The sequence below is a fragment of the Brachyistius frenatus genome, unplaced genomic scaffold (genome assembly GCF_029030835.1).
Source record: "Brachyistius frenatus isolate BFR_SWC_R1_liver_20210118 unplaced genomic scaffold, ASM2903083v1 Contig_91, whole genome shotgun sequence".
Classification (NCBI taxonomy): domain Eukaryota; kingdom Metazoa; phylum Chordata; class Actinopteri; family Embiotocidae; genus Brachyistius; species Brachyistius frenatus.
In genome coordinates, this window is record NW_027210690.1 from 437,952 (window position 1) to 457,733 (window position 19,782).

Genomic DNA, 19,782 nt, shown 5'->3' on the forward strand with positions numbered 1-19,782 from the left:
TTATTAATCCCCGAGGGGAAATTTTTCGCCACAGCAGCATACAAACAGGAGCAATAATAGAAACAATAGAATAAAATAATAATAGAATAGAATAATATAATAGAAAAGAAAAGAAAAGCAATAAAATAAAAAATATAAATATAAAATATAAAATGCACAGTACATACAGTATATATACAGTACATTAAATATCTATATATATTATATACAACAAACCAATAAACACAGTCAACATATATATATATATATATATACATACAGTACAGTATATATCTATATATATAATATACATATAATATACAAGCAACCAAGAAACACAGTCAACAGTGTTATTGTACTGTGATGGATTTTGCTGCTTTTCATGCAGTCAGGGGTTTCCATTCACTTCTATAATGTATTAGAGAGAATTGGCAGACCATAATATGACACTGAACACACTGAACATCCAGACTCTCATTTTTCATTAGTTTGTTCTTAAATAAAATAGATTTATGATTTAATATGCCAGAATACAGAAAACCTATCATGAAAACTATTTATTTATTCTGTTTGAGAAATCCTAATGTCACTTTGAAGAAGGTCTAGTGTAAAAATCAAGGCTGTACCACAACCAAGATGCCCGATATCTCAAATGAAAATATAGACAACATTTTGAATCCCGAACATGAACTGTTCGTTCAGCTGGAATCAAAACAAACAAGTCGTGTCTGACGCTCATTCTTCACATGTAGTACAAAGCAAGTGATTATTGACTCGCTCCGTCGATCCACCTCGTCCATTCTCCGTCATTTCATATCGATCGGATGAGCCGACCGGCCTCATCGAAGAACACGGACACATAAATGAGACGATATCTCAGACCGCTCAGCGCTCACTTCCACCGAAAATAGCATCCGCTGATTGTACTGGATCATAATGAGGTTTTTTATTTTTCCATAACGACTCGCTGTATAGAAGTCTGTGGCTCAAATGGAAGAGCAGGTCGCCCGCTCATCGTAAAGGTTGTCGGTTCGCTGGTGTGCGCTTTGAGGAATGCAAAGCTCCTCTGCGAATGAGCGCGACAGGCGTCTTTTTAAAGGTTATTGTTCCACCTTCTCCCACCGCGTCGCGTTCCGAGCGAATCGAATTGCCGTCATTAGTCGGTGCTGCAGATTAATGCTTTTAATGACTATAACACAGCTGGCTGGATTTACTTTGTCTGTAGGCTGCAGCACAAAGTAGGAAACGACGACGATAAACTCCTGAACAACGTTTAGCCACGACAGAAGCACGGAAATCAAGGAAACGCGACCGACTCGGGAAGTAAGATCAAAACGGGGAGACGAAACGCTCCCGGTGGGACATGAGGACGCAAAAAAAAATCACGTCGCATATGTGTGTTCAGTGGAAAAAGAACACGTTTGACAATTTCACAATTACAGAGCCCCGTGTGGCCATAGAGAGAAAAACATTTAAATGGCATTTTGTTCCCACGTTTTATTAATTAGTGAGTTTTAATTAGTATCTGGTGAGTACGATTTAGTAACTGGTGACAATGATTTAGTATCTCGTGAGTATCCCGGCTCGGTACACAATGAAATCGAAAACTCCCCATTTTTTCCCTGTAGCATGAGCGACCCTTTAAAAGTCCTCCCGACGACCACGGCCCACAGCGCAGCACAGTGAAGCTCACTCGCGTTGTCTCGGGGCTCGGCGGGAGGAGGAGGAGGACGGGCTGTAGTGTCGCCATGAGAGCAGCAACTTCTATAAGAACGCACTGAAAGAGAATAAAAACAATTAAAAAATAAAAAGTGGAGGAGCATGAAACCATGAAACTCCTGGGCGCCGGGAGTCGATGCGATGAATCCACGAGGGAGCGGCTGAGCAGCAGGTTCAAAGCTCCCGAGGACGTTCACTGTACTCTGCTTTGTGGGTAAGCTGACCTAAATGGATGTTGATTGATTGTAGTGTAGACTCCCGACCGCTCCCCCTCCCTCCCCTCACCCCTCCTCACCCCCCCTTCATCTATCCTCCATCTAGAGAAATCCCAGGCAGTGAATTTCTCCATATCCTCGTCCCACTTCTTCACTCCGGTCTGGTTTTATTTCATCCCTCTTGTGCTGCTTCTCTCGGTTCGTCTCCGTCTGCGTTGCGGCGGGACGGTCGACGCTCGTCATTATTATTTCCTTTTACGCACCAACAAATCACACGCGTGTGATACAGGCGTGCACACGGGAGCGCCGCCACCTGCGACGCTCCGTTGTTGCGCAGCTGTCGGCGTTGTTCAAACATCCAAAAAAGGCTTCTGAAGGATTTTTGCTCGCACAGTTGCAGATGTTTCAGATGCTCCAGGTCTGCTGCATCCCTCTGCGTCTCAGGCAGCAGGAATACTGATTGATGATCAATCATGCATTAGCAGCCTCCGCACAAGCGCAGGAGAAAAAAAAGAATGAAAGAATCCATCTCGGCAGCACTGCAACGTGCCCAACGCGCTCCGGCGTCCGACCTCGGCGGCGGCGGCGGCGGCAGCTCCTTCTGACGGCGTCTTCTTGTCCTCAATCTCCTCCGGAGGCTGTTTGCGTGGGATGCATTTTGTTTTTCCAACAACAGCTTAATTCGTTCGCAGCTTTTTGACACATTCACTGCCACCGCAGCTGTTCAATTCACATCCTCCACGCTCGGTTTAATTAAGGCCCATTAAACGTCCGGTCCAAAGCCACGAACGCGAACAATCGTGCACAGATTGTGAGCAACTCCAGAGGGATGACGAACACGTTCTAACTCCCATTTTAAAGCGACTGCAGTTTATAACGACGACCGTGATGACGTTTCAATGCTATTTATATTTTTTCGCATCAAGCTTCAACTTCTTTTGAATTTTCACACACAAATGAAACCACCAGAAACGTCTTATACGTCTTAACGTATATATATATATATATATATGTTCCACACATATTAAAACTGCTTCTCAAGCCATTCACAGGACATTATGCATCTTTGTACTGAGCACGAGCTGGGAATTATACAGTCGCTGACCGTTTTCTTTATTTGTTTTTCGACTTCTCAGAGTGTGTGCTGCCTCTAATGCCTCACACTGGGACATTTAATTAGAATTAGAATCATAATAATCATCATAATAATAAAATTAAACAACTGTAACTGAAAAAGAAAAGAGAATTAGGTGTCCAAAAATATTCCCGTTTTCTTTTTTCCATTTGTTGTATTTCATTCTGTAGTTTTGTTTGGCATCTGCATGAAGGAGCAGTCCATTCAAACATCTCTATTTCTGTGCTGCCCGCCTCTGAAAACCAAGAAAGATTAAAAGAAAAGTTGTTTTCATTCATTCATCTGTTTGTGCCGCCCGCGTTAAATTACTTTTATTGTATTTGGACAACTCACAATCTGACAAATTAATGCAACACCCAAACTAGTTGCTGTCACTTTGATGAAAAGAAGCCTGGCGGCTGTGAAAAAAAAAAGAAATAAAAATCAACATCTCTGCTACCTGAACGAGCTGCTTAAAAAGGGGAAAAAACAAATCTTTTCAGAAGTTTTTCTCTTCTCACCATGAGCGTGCGAACGTTAATCGATACGCAGAAGATAATCTCGTCCTCTGAAAAGATAAGACAACATAAAACAAGATGAGATTTAACGACGCTGATGGGAAAAGTGGGTCACCGCGGCGGCGGAGAGCAAGAACTTGGAAAGAAAGTCTAGCAGCTAGAACATCGTGAAGATTGGAGAAGAAAAGATAAGCCATCTTTATCATCTTTAATCTAAATGATAATATCGGGCAAAGATGGGTTTTATTGCCCCCCCCCCCCGAAAAAAAGTCCCTGAATTATCAGAAGATATGACATTTCTTTAATGTTCGAGCTTGTTGAATCCACCATTATGTCATGATTCACTTCAACAACAAGTGAACCGACATTTGGAAGATATCCGGACAGTGTTGGCGGCGTCTAACTCGGCCGGCTCTCCGCCAGCCGTTCGGTCGGCTTCACATTCTCCGTGTTTCCGAGGCTGACGAGTGTCAACAGCTTGAGCGTGCACCGACAGAGCAGCCAAGACCGACCGCATGACTCACGGCTGGTATTAAAACTGCGTAGCATAGAACAGGTGTGATTCACATGCAGGTTTTTTTCTCTGTGAAGCCGTCAGCCTTCGTTGTATTTTTTGAATTTTTTTGTTGTTTTTATCCGCAGCGACTGTGATGCTGGAAACAGCAAACACAGAAAACACAGCGACAAAATGTGGTTTTCCTTCTCCAGCAAATCATTTTCTTCCCCGCGCGCGACATATTTTTAATCCGTTATCACAGAAAGACACCAAATCACCATCGATTAACCTCACATGCATGGTTTTTGGACGGTGGGACGAAGGTTCGAACCCAGAACCTTCCTGCTGTGAGGTGACGGTGGGAACCACCGCGTCAGCATATTTCTAAAATGTGTGTTGATGGGAGGGCCGGGGTTTTTCAAACAGCAGCGGTGTGACGGGACGCCGAGCGTTCAACGTTTTTGATCTGTTTGCTGAGAGTTGAAAAATGTTCATCTTTGGGTAAAACTCTGCGCACGTCACCGTCCCGTTTTTAGAAAGACTTCAACATAATGAAGAATTTGCAATTTCCAGTAACTTTTTTCAAATCCTCTCTCCTGCAAAAACTTGTGCTCATTTTTCGCTTTGTATTTTGGCACCCACGCATTCTTTGTTCAACCGTTCTGCCTGCGTCACAACAGACTTTTACTTCGAGCTCTTGGCTTTTCACCAGATTTGTAAATTGACTGCAGGGATTAGCTGTAGTGAGGTCGGCTCACTGATGGAGGGCGATCACACTCGATTCAACATCAGCCCAAAGGAGTCGGGTTGGGTGGAGAGCAGCTCTCTGTGTTTGTACACCAAACTGGGACTCTTGCATGTACACCAGTGTGGCATTTTGTTGAAGCTGGAAATCCTTCCACCACAACTGCTGCCAAAAAGTTAGAAACACGCTCCTGTCTAACAGATCATGTTTCTCTTCGGCATTGAGACTTCTGATGCCAAACTATGAAAAACAGCCGCCGGCACAAATTGAACCTGTTTAAAGAGTCGTGTTGTTCAACGAGCTGATTTCAGCCTCGGTTAGGTGAGCGGTGAGGAATCCATCCATCCATCCATCCATCCATCTGCACGCCTCGTAGCGAGGAAGAGCTGCAGATTGTTTCTCTAATGAGCAAGAAAATGATTCAGTTGCACCTCTGCAGAGCATCAATCCAGAGCCAGGAGCGTCTGTTTACCTTCTGGGATTCCTGGAACCGTTTCCACTGATTATTTACTTGCACGTGTTACAATTTTGCAAAACAAGTTTGAGACTTTCGAGCTGCTCACATAAAAAAAATAAAGAAATAAAAACGTGTACTTTTGTTTTATGGAACAATTAATGAAAATCCGCAGGGAGGAAGCAAAGTATTTAAAAACATGACCACCTGGAAGAGGAAGTCGCGATCCCGTCGACTTTTTCTGGACTCATCCCGGCTCCGCGTTAGAGCTCCGACGACCTTGAACTAGATCGAGAAACGGGCATTTTGTGTTTACGACAGAAGCGATGTCTTTTGGTGATTTCTCGTTTTGTTGCGTTCAGCGACCGAGAAATAAAAAAGGAAACGGCGGCAGCGGGAGACTTCGTGGCAGCAGAGAACATCTCATCGCTGGAATAACTTGACTGCTGAGGTTGTGTTTGCTGGCATTAGAACCACAGATCGACTCACTGGATGTGTTGTGCTCTTAATCACTGCAGCTGCAGCGCGTGATGGAAACTTCACAAAAGAATGTCTGTCATGAATACTGTATATTCTCGGTTAAGCTGCAGCGGAAAGGTATTAGATTTCATATTCTTGATATTATACGTTTAGCTCCTGCCTCTGCTGCTTGATCCATTTTAAGAACGACACATGGCTCTTTTCTGAGGCTGTAAATTATTCCCCTGATCCCTCTGCCCCCCCAACCACTCCCTCCCCCTTCCCTCCCCCCGCCCTTACAATGGCATCTTTTCCACTACCGGCAATATTGCATAGGAATCAGGATTTACTTCAGCGGCAGAGATCATGTTTTCTCCCCTTATTTTATGGTAATTAACAGCAGATTTAATTGAGCACGATGCTGTTTTCCTCTTACTGTGCTGCCGTTAGTGTATTTTCCAGCTCAAATTTGAACCCGATAACTGTTCTCAGAAAAATTATGAAAATCCCTGAAATGAGGTTATGTGAGGGAAAGATGGGTAAGCCCAAAGAGGAAATTCCACTAATCACCTTCTGGAGTACATCGAATCTTTGACTGATGGTGGTCGACAGTGTAAGAAGATCTGAGGCTGGATTTTTCTACTGTTTTTTGAACATTTTTAGCAAACCAGGAATGCACTGATATAGTGTTAGAATGCACGGTCCCGATTGATGCTCAAAATATAATATGTTAAATACGTAACCCTTTTTAAAATCTCACTCAACAGATGTTGCGAAGTTTCCAAACATTGCGCCCGCTACAGGTACATTAACATTTGATTAAATTTCTTCTTTGTGCTTTTATTCTATTGTTCTGCCGCTCTTTCTTTGTTCTTGGTACAATGGGTAATTTCCGTTGGAGTCGAGTGGTTTCTATTAACTGTGCAGAAGGTTTTTCAAATTAGACTTCTTCTCACTGTGTGGGGAAAAAAAACACCGAGAGATTCAGAGACAATGGAGTTTTTAGAAATATTTTTCAATAAAAAGCCTGTGTGGTGGTAAATATCGTAATTGGGTTATGGTAGTTGTTAATGTGGTCCTTCATGTGCTGAAGCTTGTTATCGACACACAGTGACCCACAGTACGTCATTGTTCCTTGTAGCTTTGTGTTGGCTCATCTTTTTTGTATATTTTTTTATAAAGTTTTTTGTAATATCAGTTTTTCCTCCAGATGGTTTCATAGTTTACGAAAGTTCCTTTTTGTTGACTGAAGTAGTTCAAGCAGAGTGCTGATATTAAACTCTTTTCATTCACGCTTTGTGATCACTTGCTCGTTTATGAGATGTTTTGGAAATCATGAGACTTGCGATGTCCAATCACATGAAAGAGATGAGAAACTATCATTCACCAATCTAGTATTCATTTTCTTTTCGCTCTGATTTTGGTCTCCACCGATTCCTGGCTCAGGCTGTGGCTCAGATTGTAGAGCATGTTGTCCACTAACAATATTTTATATGTAGATAAATGTAAAAACAGACGAATTTCATAAGATGAAATTGTTTTTCCCCCCTTGATGTCAGGGCAAAAATAAAAAAATAACTTGTTGAAATAACTGATTAAAGATTTAGATCGCCTAGACTCAAACTATTACGTAAGGCGTATAAATATAGACAGGCCACACCGGGCTTACAAAACACCACAAATCAATATTGGCTTTACTGTATAGAGACTGCAATGCACACATTTTAAATGACGCCTCAAACAACATGCCAATCAAACAATTTTCTAAACCAGAATGAGAGCATCATCTGCATAGAGGTTGATTTGAAATTGTGTCACGTAATGATGGTGTTTTTGCAAAATAGTCATTTATTTGTTTAATAAAGGGACAGATGATTAATTTTAAAACAACATTTGATTTATTGAAGCCAAACAATTCACACGTTTATTGATTTGTCTCTGTGATAATGTGGATTTCACATGAAATCAAAACATCAAATGCGAAGAAAAGAATCGTACCGTCCCGGAAGAATTCCTGTCCAGAAATAGTCCAACACAGAGCCCACAGGGCAGCTGTGGAGGGATTTAGCCGCTGTAATGTCTTCATCGTGGTTTTAGATCTTGTGATATTTCAACTCCACTTTCGAGTATTTGGACTTTGGCCACTTTGTAAAAATGTGCACAAACTGCTCTCCGTGGCCAGAAATCGTTAAATACTGTAGAATTCAGCTCGTTGTTCAGATTTCGATGCGTTGCTGCTCCCTTATCTGTCTGTGTAGCACACAGCTCTCACATTTCCTCACATCCTCTCCCGTCTTTCCTTCTCACCCTCATCACAGCTCTTATTTCACAGCCTTCTGCTACACAGCTTCCTCATTTCATCAACCTCGGTTCGTTCTCCACCTTTTTGTTTGTCATCTGCAGGTATTTCTCTGTTTCCTTATTCTGCTTGTGCTCTCTGGTGATTCTCGGCGGTCCTGCTCTTGCCGGGTCCTCCGGGCCCGTCCACGGGCCCTCAAAACTTCAGTCTGAGCTGCACTGTGGAAAAAAAAAGTAATATTGTCGGAGATGAAAACCAGTCCTCCAAACTTCCTGCCTCGGAGGAAAAGACCTGACCCCCATACTGTGCTTTCTTTTTTTTTTGTTTTCATTCTTCTGCTGATTTTTTTGTTTTTTTTAGCTACAAGACGTCACTATGTCTGAATTCTTTAAACCAGGAGGAGTTCATGTTTTTCAGTGTCAATCCAACACGCTAGCATCGCCTGTGCTTTAATCACGGTCAATTAATTCGTTAACTGAACTGTATATATTAACTGATATTGTATTTATTCTTCCAACGCACATTACACAACAAGTAGTTCTGACCCAGAGATCTGATTGGTCAAGTGCACATTTGGAACAAATTATCATGACATCACACCCTGCTCATTACTAGAAAATATCAACATCTCAATGGGAACATAGAATTAGAATTGAATTCCATATAACATGTAATATAATGTAGTTTCTACTTGATATAGTTCTATTAAATGACCCATTTGGTCAAATCTGGACTTTTTTGGTCCTTTTTGGTCGCTCCGAGCACCCGTACTGTAACACCACAGATAGTCACGCACGTACAATCCTAGCGGTGGCTAGCTGGACCGGTTTGGTTTGAACACGACACAAAAACACACGAGGTCATGGATATCGTTTTTTCATCAGATATCTTTGTTCATCAGATATCTTTGTTCCAACCAGACTGAGCTAGCTGAGCAGTTTAATGTTTCTATGTTCTGTATTTATTCAGTTTGAGGAAAATTAAATTTAAAAATAAATTTAAAGGAAGTGATGCACCTCTCTTCCAGGAACCTGACCTTCGTCTCATTGGCCCGCACAAACTAATGCTTTTTGTTTTTACCAAGGATTTACTGCTCATCAGTTTGTTTTAATGAGATTTTCTCTGGAGTTACTCGGGTATGATTGTACCTCCCCCCACCCTCCCTCCTTCAGATTTGAAACTCATCTTGAATTTAAAGCACTAATCCACCAGATCCTCGTTTTGATTTAAAAGACATTTTTCCTTATAAAATGTAATGACTCTGGAGTTGTTGTTGTTGTTGTTGTTTTTTATCTCACTCCAGCAAATCCTTATCTGTAAACTTTTATATTTGCCCCATTAAATCCTAAATGTCAGCGGGAACATGGCAGTAAGGAATGTAAACAGTGTCGGCAGAGAAAGTGCAGCTTCTCCCCCGGCTGAAATCCGTCTTGTGTTCCCCGACGTGCTGAGTGGGAGCAATAAAATAACAAGGATGAGCAGGTGCAGTGTGTGTCATTTATTTACATTGTTTACTGGAGAATGAGCGCTTCACGACGCCCACATAAATCAAGCGTCCCACTCGAGATACCGCGTTAATACGTACCGTATAAATTACAAAGAATAATAAGCGACTATTTGGAACTCGTCGTACGGTTGGAGAAGACGTACGACAGCAGAACGATGGCACCTTTTTTAAAAAAATTTTTTTTTATAAATCCTCCTCTCCTCTCTTGTTTCCTCCCCAGGGTCTCCTCTCCTCATCAGGTGAAGCTCCTCCCCCACCACCACCTTCCCTCCTCCTCTAGAGACGTCGCCCGCTATCCCCAAAATCCCTCCAATCCCTCCCGGCCTCAACCCCCCCATCCGACAGCTGCCACTGGCCCTCCCTTTACCCCATGGTGGCCCCGAGGCCTGCCCTCTCACTGCTGTTGGCTGTCCTGGCCTGCACGGGGCCCGCGCGCCCCTCGCCCCCCCTGCTGCTCCGGCCCCGGGAGAGAGAGAGGGACTCGGGTGGCGTCAACATCGCCGTGGTCCACTCGGGCTCCTCCCTGCTCCCGGAGACGGCGGTGGTGGGAGGCGCGGGGGTCGGCGAGCCGGGGCCGGGGTCCGGTCCGGGAAACGGTCCGGGTGGTGGTGGTGGTGGTGGAGGAGGCGGAGGAGGCGGTGGAGGAGGCGGAGGAGGTGGAGGAGGAGGAGGAGGAGGAGGAAGGGGAGTAACGGATACAGCTTCATTGGCGGGCCTGGCTGCGATGGCCTCTTTTTCCTCCTCCTCGTCGTACCTGTCGCTGGCGGCGCTCGTGGGGGAGACGGTGATGACGCCGTCGGGTCAGGCCAACGTCATCTACCTGGCGGTGAACGAGAGCAGCCCGGGCACCCTGCTGCTGCAGCTGTGTGAGCTGCTGGCCACCACACCACTGCAGGTACACACACACGTACACAGCAACACCACCCGGCACGTCGCCACGACCGCAACTCATACGTGTCTTCAAAAATGTGTGATTTTCGACTGTCTGACGGGTGTTCGAAGAGCATTTAAAAAAGATCACAGACTCTCTTTATAGCTCCGCCCACTCTGCTGCGGTCCAGATGAAAATATTGCGTTTTTGGTATTTACCTCATTTCTGAGCGGCCGTTTGCTTCCAGCTCAGTGTGAAAGTCTCTGCTGTGTTTCTGTCCTCTGATCTCTGTGTGTCTCTCTGTGGGCGGAGCTTAAACCTTCTGCTGCCTGAGGGAGGGAGCGATGGGGAGATTTTCCACTCGTTAATCGATCACGTTGATAGAGTCATTATCTCAGACAATAAAATATAAATAGATAGATAATTCGGACCTTCCACGATCTACTCAGAACCGGGTCAGCTGGAGCTGGAGGTTGGAGACCGCTGCTTCACTATATGGATCTGTATTATGTTCACATAATTCTATATCAGTGAAGGTTTCTTGATCATAACTATTAGACTTAACAAGGATTCATTACATTGAAATGACCAATTAAGGTCACACTTTCTGACAGTCTATCCTCAAAGGTATTTCCTGGTGTTGCATAATTTCGTGTGCACATCTGGCCAGCTGCCACGTGCAACGTGGAGCAGAGCTGAGTTGACATGTTGAGAGCTGCTCGTGATCATACCAACCGTGGTAATAAACATGCTGCATGCAACACTGTTGACTCATTTACTCATAAAGTCATTCACTCATCTTCAGAGAAATGCATAAAGCATGTCTTTGTGTCTCGCTGTCTATCTCTCTCCTTGTTTTCGTGTCAGAACGGTGGCAGGTGTCTTGTTATAAACGTCTCCGATCCAGAATGATATTAACTCTTTTAAGTTACACTTGCTATCTTATTTCCAGGTCCTGTCTGCAAGTCATTTGCATATCAAATGCTCCCCTCTGAGAATTGAGCTGTCAGCTACACTTTGCTTCAATTTGCTCCCTCTGAATCGCTACAAGAAAACAAGTGTTAATTCATCAAGCCGCCAGCCTCGAAATCACCATCGCACCACCTCGTATCATCATGTAAAGTAAAGGCAGTTGCCAGAAAATTCATGCATTTATCCTGAATCCATTACCAAGCTGACAGGTATATATTAAAGGTAGTACAAAATTAAAAACTGCAAGCAGTGCTATGCGGGCCCCTCGCACTTGTGTCCGTCGGGGAACCAGCAGGTCGGGGGGGGGGGCTGCGCTGCCGTGGTGTTCACCACGCCTGATGCATGTGTCGCGTTTCGTGAGGTTTCGAACGTCCTTGGACCCTAAACAACAACTTCCTGGGTCAACGTGTCATTTCCTGTTGCCAGCAGGTGGCGCTATGACTATGACTGAATATGACCATGCAGATGTCTTCAGTGTGGGAGTTTTATCAAACATGTAAAGTCTGACGAAGATCGGACAATGTACATACAAATTGCAGCAACTTGTAGCTTCATGGCAAGACGCTCAAAATGCCAAGTTTCATGAGTTTCTTACTATGTTAAAGCCGCCTACTCTTTAGTCAGAAGAAAACAATAAAATACTTGCTCTATCTTTAAAAAGGGCCTTCGGACCACTCGGTGCTCGGGCCCCGAGAAAACCCCATTTTACAGGACGTTCCTACCAAACGTGACTCCTTTGCAGCCCGCCGTTCATCACGTAGCAACCGCCTGTTGCCGAGCCCAGCGGGAGCCCGAGGTGGCCCGCTAAGCCGACAGCTTATCTGTTGTTTCTGTGGTTGTGAAGCAGCTTAAAGCTGAACGGGTACGACATGCAGGGACTAACCTCTGATCGTATCTCCGTGTGCATCGATCGCCGGGCAGACCAGCAGAGCAGTTTCATTTTATTTCTTCTTTTTTTTTAAACCTCCGAAAGCTCTTTCATTAACCAATTTTTTCTTTTTCCGAGATGCCTTTCAGCATTATAAGCAAACAACAGGTCATATTCTAGCGAGCGGCATGTACATGTACTTATTGTTTCAGCGTGTTTTGGTGCATGAGAATAAAAGCAGCTGCAGCTCCGATGAATAAATCAGCGGGGGAGACGCTGGTGTACTTTGCGTCTCAATGAGGATGATGTAACGGCCTTTTTTTTCTTTTTTTTTCTTTCTGATGTTCCACCTTCGCTTTTATATTTCCCAGGGTTTGGTGTTCGAGGAGGAGAGGCCGCCGCCGCCCAACCGCGCTCCTCTGGCCCCGATGCTGGAGTTCGTCTCCGCCCAGACGGGCGTTCCCGTGGTTGCCGTCGGGGGAGGAGCCAGCCTGGGACGAGAGCAACAGGTAAAAAAAAAAAAAAAAAAAGAATAATGGATTACCCAACGTTGCATCATCGACTTTGTTCATTTCATTTGAAGGAAAGCGAGGAGCAGCTTCCAAGACGAAGCACAGACTCTAAGAAATAATGAAGTCACACATCTGGATCTCTGGAGATCGGGCCGACCGGGAATTTCTGGGATCTTAAAATAATCTGAGAGGAGTTTAGGATGCCATTCAATTGCACTTACGGCCCAAAATTAATATCACAATATATCTGGTTATTTCTGCAAAAACTATATTCTCGACCATATGAAAAAATAATGAAGTATTCATTTTAATTACATACAATTTCAACAAAAGTGTTTAGACGTAACATTATGCCTTTGAATATACATTAAAAACTCTCCAATTGCTTCCTCGCCGCTGTCGGCAGATTTTCTCAAGTTTAGCGTCGATGTTTTCCCATTTAATGACGTCGAATGAAAAACATCGTAATCAAAACGACTTCATTATTACTTCACAGCTTTTTTGCTACTTTTAAAATCTTTGGTCCGTTTGTCTTATTGATGCACTCGTAGCTTTATCGCTTTGCCCGTCAACCCCGAGTGTCGCAGGTGTTTGACTTCTGGCGGTCGTACGCCGCCGTTATTTTTTTTCCCAAATGCCGAACGTCTCGGAGAACGTGAAGCTCCGACCTCGTCGGAGGAGGGAAATTAAAAAGTTTGTCAGCATTGCTCCAGTTCTGTCACCGCTGCTGAGGAAATGTGGTCCGGTGAGCAACGCAGCTGGGAAGAGCCTTACTAAAGGTTTTTAGTTGTTTTTTTTTATTGCCGCCCGTATTAATCCTCATCGAGTTATCGGTTTGAATTGTTCTGACGGCTTTTACCTGCGAATCTGTCGATCACGGTGGCCGCTGTGACCTCGTTGTGAACGCGATATCTCAAGAACGCTTCCTTGAGGGAATATCTTTAAATTTGGCAGAAACATTCACTTGATAACAAGAAGGAAGTGATTAGATTTCAGGGGTCAAAGGTCAAGGTCACCGTGCCCTCCTTTGTACACGTGCACGTCAACATGATATCTCAAGAACGCCGCAATGGGATTTCTTCCAATGCAACACAATCGTACACTCGACCTCAACGATGAACTGATTAGAGTTTGGTGGGTCAAAGGTCAAAGTTCAAGACCTCTTGTCCCCTCCCTCTCGTGAATGCAATATCTCAGGACCGCTTAGAGGGAATTTCTTCAAACTTGGCAGAACCAATCACTCGGTACCAACGATCAGCTGATACGATTTTCGGTGGTCAAAGATCAGATCATACTGGTTTATGTTTGTGAACGTGATATTTCAGCAACGTCTGGAGGGAATTTCTTTAAATTTGTCCCAAATGGTCAATTTAACTGAAGTATGAACTGATAAGGTTTTGGTGGTCAAAGATTAAAGTTCACATCCGTTTCCCACCATGAATGACATCTCAGGAACGCTTTGAGGAAATCTATACAAATGTGGCACAAACGTGTTTACACGAACTACAGGTGAACTACAACTCCAGTGGTTAGCGGAGGATACAAGCACCAGGCGGTACTTCCAGGTTTAAATGGATCGTCTTCCCAGTAGGATGAAGTTATTTTGAGTTTTGGCATGAATATTATTTCAGATGTAAGTTGCTGCATCACACTAAGCTTGACTCTGACCTGTCAGCATCTGAAAGCATTCACTGCTGTGTTTATGGCAACAGGTGAAGTCTCAGAGCTACTTTTTACTTATTAGACTCGGTAAAGAGCGTTTGATTCCATTCCTTCAACACTGTGTGCTCATGACTCTACTTTGATATTTGCACTGACTTATATGAACATATTCTTATTTATAGAGTTACTGACCTTTCCGAGTTCGCACTTAAACTTCTGGTTTCGTAATCCAAGAGAAGCTGAACGTCTGAGAGAAGATGAGATGTTTGTATTTTAATTATCCAAGTTAAGCTCCCAATGAGTGAAACTACAGATTCCTCTTGTTCCATGTGATTATTTGCCCTTTCGGGTAGCAAACAAAAACCAACTAATATAGAGAATATATTTAGTTTCAGTGACAGCAGCTGTGTTTTTTAGAAAGTGGATAAAAAGGTTTATGAGTTATTTAGTTTATTTCCTGCTTTTTCCTCTGGGATTACATCACATTTTACTCACACTTCTCACACTTCTTCTTCTTTGACCCCGACAACTGGGATTTAACACAACAAATGGGCATTTTGTTCCTTGAGAATAGCTTTGCATTTGAGAAATGTCTTCTAACTAAACTCTAATCAGGTCTTCAATTGCCTCTGGGACACCGAAGTCATGCGTCTTCCCCGATACACATCAGAAATCAATCAAGCTTGTGTCAATACTGCTCCTGAAGCTGAGTCGTGGGACGCCATCGTTTTCCGCCGGGCGCTCCCACGGCAAGCGCGCTCGCCGAGTATTTTATTTTTCTTTCAGCTGCAGCTTCCGAGGGGACGACGAAAGTTTTGATTTATGTTTCATGGTAGAGCGGCGGCGCTCGCTCAAAGCACGTTCCCTCCTGCGCAGCCCGTTCTCAGCTGGGTTAAGGAGAGCAGACGGGCTTACATCATGAATCAGGCTGCCGGTTTGATATTTGACCCAGTTCGGTGCAGCGTAACCCCGAGGTGAGCCCCGGCAGCACGGGAGGGCCGAGCGACGCTCCCTGAAGTTTCCCCTTTGATCATCCACGTGTACACACAGAGCCTTGATGATTAATTTAAACACATGCCCTCTGCCTCTTTGTTTAATGTGGAGAAAGAGTTAAATAGTTGTCGTTAACAGCGGCTATGAGAGCATCGAACAGTAGCACAAAAAAAGAAGAAGCTTGAAGACTTGCACACTGACATCCTTTCCTTTATTTCCCAGCTCACATTCATTCAAAACCTCCAAACTAAATGGATTTCACCATCCTGACACTTTGTTCTCGTTTTAGCAGAAAGACAAACGAAGCCAATAGAAATGAATTCTTCTTTGAGGCCGGCGAGTGGCTCATCTGTCCAGATTAAATGTGAGAGGAGCCGCAGAGACGAAGGCCATCATTGTTTCTTTCATCGACTCTGAAAGCCTCATTCAGAAGCCGAGGATTTTTCTTTTTTTGACGGACTGTGTTACTGCTCAGATTGTTTCCCGTCTTTAGAAGTAAAACTGAAGTCAGGCAGACAGGCTGAACTGGGACAGCTGCTGCAGGGAGACTCTGAATACTGCAGTATCCCTTTACTAACTAAGACTATTTACTCAAATACTGCTGTAGTCAAGTACATATTGGAGGCCTTTGGATTCTGTTTGAGTATTTCCATTTTATACAACTTTAAATTTCAACTCCCCGACATCTCAGAGGCAAATATTTTAATTTAATTTTTTTCTAATTAACAGAAAAATGTAAGGTTTTGTTTATGAAGCTAAATAAACTTAAAAAAAACAACAACAAACAGCTTGGTGAGTTCAAACGCTGCAAATGTAGCTTAAACTCAGCAACAGGATAGTTAACGTTAACGCAGTCTTACATGAATACAGCGATAAAATGCACATTAATGCAGCAGTAATATTAATTACAAACCTCGTAATAGTATAAAACTAATGGAGAATTATCTCGATGCTTTGAGTACATTTTGCTGATAAAACACACTTTTACTGATTTTAAGTTTTTAAATGAACAAGTAGTAAAAGTTTCAGGTTTATTAGGTTATTATGGTTCTGACCAGCGTCTCTCTTCCTGCCTTCAGGAGAGCGGCTCCATCTACCTCCAGTTCACCTGCTCCACCTCGCTGCAGCTCGAGGTCATCTTCGAGGTGCTCGAAGAGTACGACTGGACCGCCTTCTCCGTCGTGACCACCCGTCACCACGGCTACGAGGACTTCCTGGCCATGGTGGAGGGCATGACGGACGGTTCTTTCATCGGCTGGGAGAAGAAGAGCGTGGTGATCCTCAACGTGACGGACGACCCCGGCGGGGCTCGAACCAAGCGGCTGCTCAAAGACAACGAAGCCCAGGTAAAGAGATCGCAAACGCCGACGTCGATTCGAATCGTGCCGTTTGTTATTTCCTGCCGAACACGTCCGTAAACGGATAAAAACGTACGTCAAGTTTCAGAATGATATTTTTGTGAAAGCTGCAGTATTGAACGCAAAGCTGGAGTGTTCCTGCAGTACCTGCCTCTCATCTTGATAAGCTGTCTACCTTGAAATGACTTCTCGTGTAGCCCGAGGCTCAGGTAACAGACATCTGTACAAAAAAAAAAAAAAAGCCTTGAAGAGGCAGATGGTGAACGTAACCAACCTTCAGTTTATAAAAAAAACTTCTCCGTCGCCGCCGTGACCTCCCGATTTCCGCTGCTAGCTTCACCTTGAAAGTCAAAACTTTTTTACGCCGGTAGAAAAAAGAAAACGGCACAACCACTAAGTTTCCGAGTTTCCACCTCACGTGGACATGCGTCTCGGTGAGATCGGACCACGAGCGGTCGGCTTCAAGTGCCCGTTACACGCAACACTTTCTCAGCGCTTGTTAACTGACGGTGTATTCAGCTTTTCACTGAAGAGAAGCCTCCGTCTCCGGTCACACCTTTTAAGCTAAATAAAATTAAAAAACAACAACTCTGGGGTGTCGGTTAGCCGCCCTCAAAGCACAGCTTGAAACAGATTTCAGAAATTAGACGGTACAGTGATCCGTTGCCAGTAAACTTTTTTCCAACCTTTGACAACACAAATGAAGACACTGCTGCTGAACACGGAAGCCGCGGCGCATGAAGGCAGCCAGCAGGAAATGAGCAGGAGAAAGCCCGATCTTCTGAGTGCCATCTCAGCGGCGTCTCTAATCTGATGAGGTGGCAGAAGGTTTCTGGGCGTCGCTGGATCTCTTCTTTTCTTTTTCTTCTTCTTCTTTCTTGTCGTCTTTGTACGCGAGCGACATCTCCTCTGTGTCTCTATTTTACTCCGCGCCCGTTCATGCTCAGCCCTCGCTCTCATCTTTTTACCGTTGTCAGCGTAAATGACCTTTTGTCGAAATGAAAGGAAGGAAGAAAATACAGGCCGCAGTGAGCATGATGCAATGTGATGAAAATGATGTGAAATGTGGAACGGCGAGGGAGTGAGCGGGGCTTTGGATGGCCACGTGGAAACGTTTCCTTTTTTGTTGTTGTTGTTGAGAAGACGAGAGCGTTCAGTTAAAGGATATTTTAAGAAATGGTGGAATATATTTCACACCATCTGGATCCAGATGTAAAAACAAACAAACAATAAAGTGTCAAGCTGCAGGTCAGTAGACACATTCGAAGGTTTTTACTGGTGGTTTTGTTGGGACATTAAAAGTCAAAGCGACATTGACTAACGGTAATTTTTTTCTGTTGATTTAAAGGTTGTTTAAAAGCTCGAGGTGTCAGAATTGGTTTCAAACGCACTGATTGGTTTTTAAGGTTCAGCCGACACTTCAAACTAAAATGTATATTTTTGTCAGCGGAGGACAAAATAACTGCAGCGGCTGCTGAATTATTTTTAAATGCTCCGCGCTAAAACCTTCCACTTCCACACCAACAATAGAAAACATAAAATAGCTAGGGATGCAGTTTTTTTTTTATTTTTGGTTAGTCTCCAAGGATGTCTCCTTTTTTTTTTCATTTGTTTTCTATATTTTCCCAATGAAATATTGCCCTTTGTGTATTGCTCCCTCCAGCCCCAGGGTCACTATCATCCATCTAAATTTGGTATTTTCAACAACAGTATGAGTGCATGTCCTTGGAAAAAAAAAAGAAAGAAAATAGCTCCAGTAATTGTTTCTGTATTTACCCCCATTTCTGAAAGGCCAAAGACTGGAGACCACACAAAAGTATTTTTGAAACGTTGCACAGAAAAGTTATCGCGGTGTGAACTGGCTCATCTCCGCCAAGTCACCATCGGGCAGTTTTAGAAAAAGTAAAAGAGTAATCCCTTTTTTTGAGGAGACACCAACCTGAGAGAACCTGAGAAAAGACGGGAGATCTCCTGTCGGAAGTCCACAGTATGAATTTGCATAATCAACCCTGGATATCCTGTTGAAGTCCTAACGGGCGTCTCCAAGTTTTCACCTCTCGGGTTGTTGTTTTTTTCCCCGTTTCATCGCTACTAAAAATGCAATTGTTGCAAGTGTCACTCATGTTTTCAAGACAATACAAACTAAATCTACGGGAGTATATCGATGTCATAAGTCAAGAGAGAGCATGATTTCTTGTTTTCGCCGTCTAACATTGTTATTTTCTTCGGTTGCTGCCTCCACGAGGGTTTGCTCAGCTGTCTTTCAAAACTGTCTGCACTCAGACTTCCTGTGCGCCGGTTTAATCCCTCCTTCTTGTGCTCAGACTTCCTGTGCGCCGGTTTAATCCCTCCTTCTTGTGCTCAGACTTCCTGTGCGCCGGTTTAATCCCTCCTTCTTGCGCTCAGACAGCCTCGTTGCACTTGCAAAAATTCTTCTGTCTGATTTTGGTGGAATGACTTCAAACGACCGTAGTCAAAATTCTCCAAGCAGCAGAATGTGTATTTGCAAGTTTCAATTAATCTATTTGTGAATCTCAAACAGCCCCAGCTGTATGATGTGCACATCATCTGAATTTGTTCCCGTCTTGGTGAAATTGATCTGTTCTACTGCTCCTCAGTCTGCTTTGGATAAGTGATCAATGAGTGAGGAAATACCAGGGCTGGGGGGAGGAGCTAGCGGTGGATTTAATTGTAAACTATATGATACTACGTCCCGCCCACCGATAGCTGTAACCTGACTGCACCACAGGCCTGTCAATCAAACAGACACGCCCCCTAAAAAAGCCCACCTTTCCGAAGTTTATTTTCTAATGAATGAGGGATTATTTTCAGATGGACCTCCAGAAAACTAATAAGAAGGAGTGACTTTAGCTAACAGCACCGAGATAACTGATGGAAAAAAATGTCTTGACCTCGTATTTCATGAGAACGAATGAGCTACGAACACTTTTATTTACAGTCTGTGTGTTAGACGAGCCGAGACAACAACCGTTACGTAATCCTCCCGTGAAGCTTCATCATTTGTTGAAAAACCAAAGGGT

The 19,782-nt window shown here is 43.8% G+C and overlaps 1 protein-coding gene across 1 annotated transcript in view; it reads left to right on the forward strand.

The window, feature by feature from the left end:
- The first annotated feature begins 10,170 nt into the window (after positions 1-10,170).
- Positions 10,171-19,782, forward strand: part of grin2da (glutamate receptor, ionotropic, N-methyl D-aspartate 2D, a) — a 108,112-nt gene continuing 98,500 nt past the window's right edge. The window contains exons 1-3 of the mRNA XM_069710362.1: positions 10,171-10,400; positions 12,588-12,725; positions 16,463-16,729. Of these exons, the coding sequence (XP_069566463.1) occupies positions 10,230-10,400; positions 12,588-12,725; positions 16,463-16,729 (576 nt within the window). The 5' untranslated portion in view covers positions 10,171-10,229. The remainder of the gene's footprint in view (positions 10,401-12,587; positions 12,726-16,462; positions 16,730-19,782) is intronic.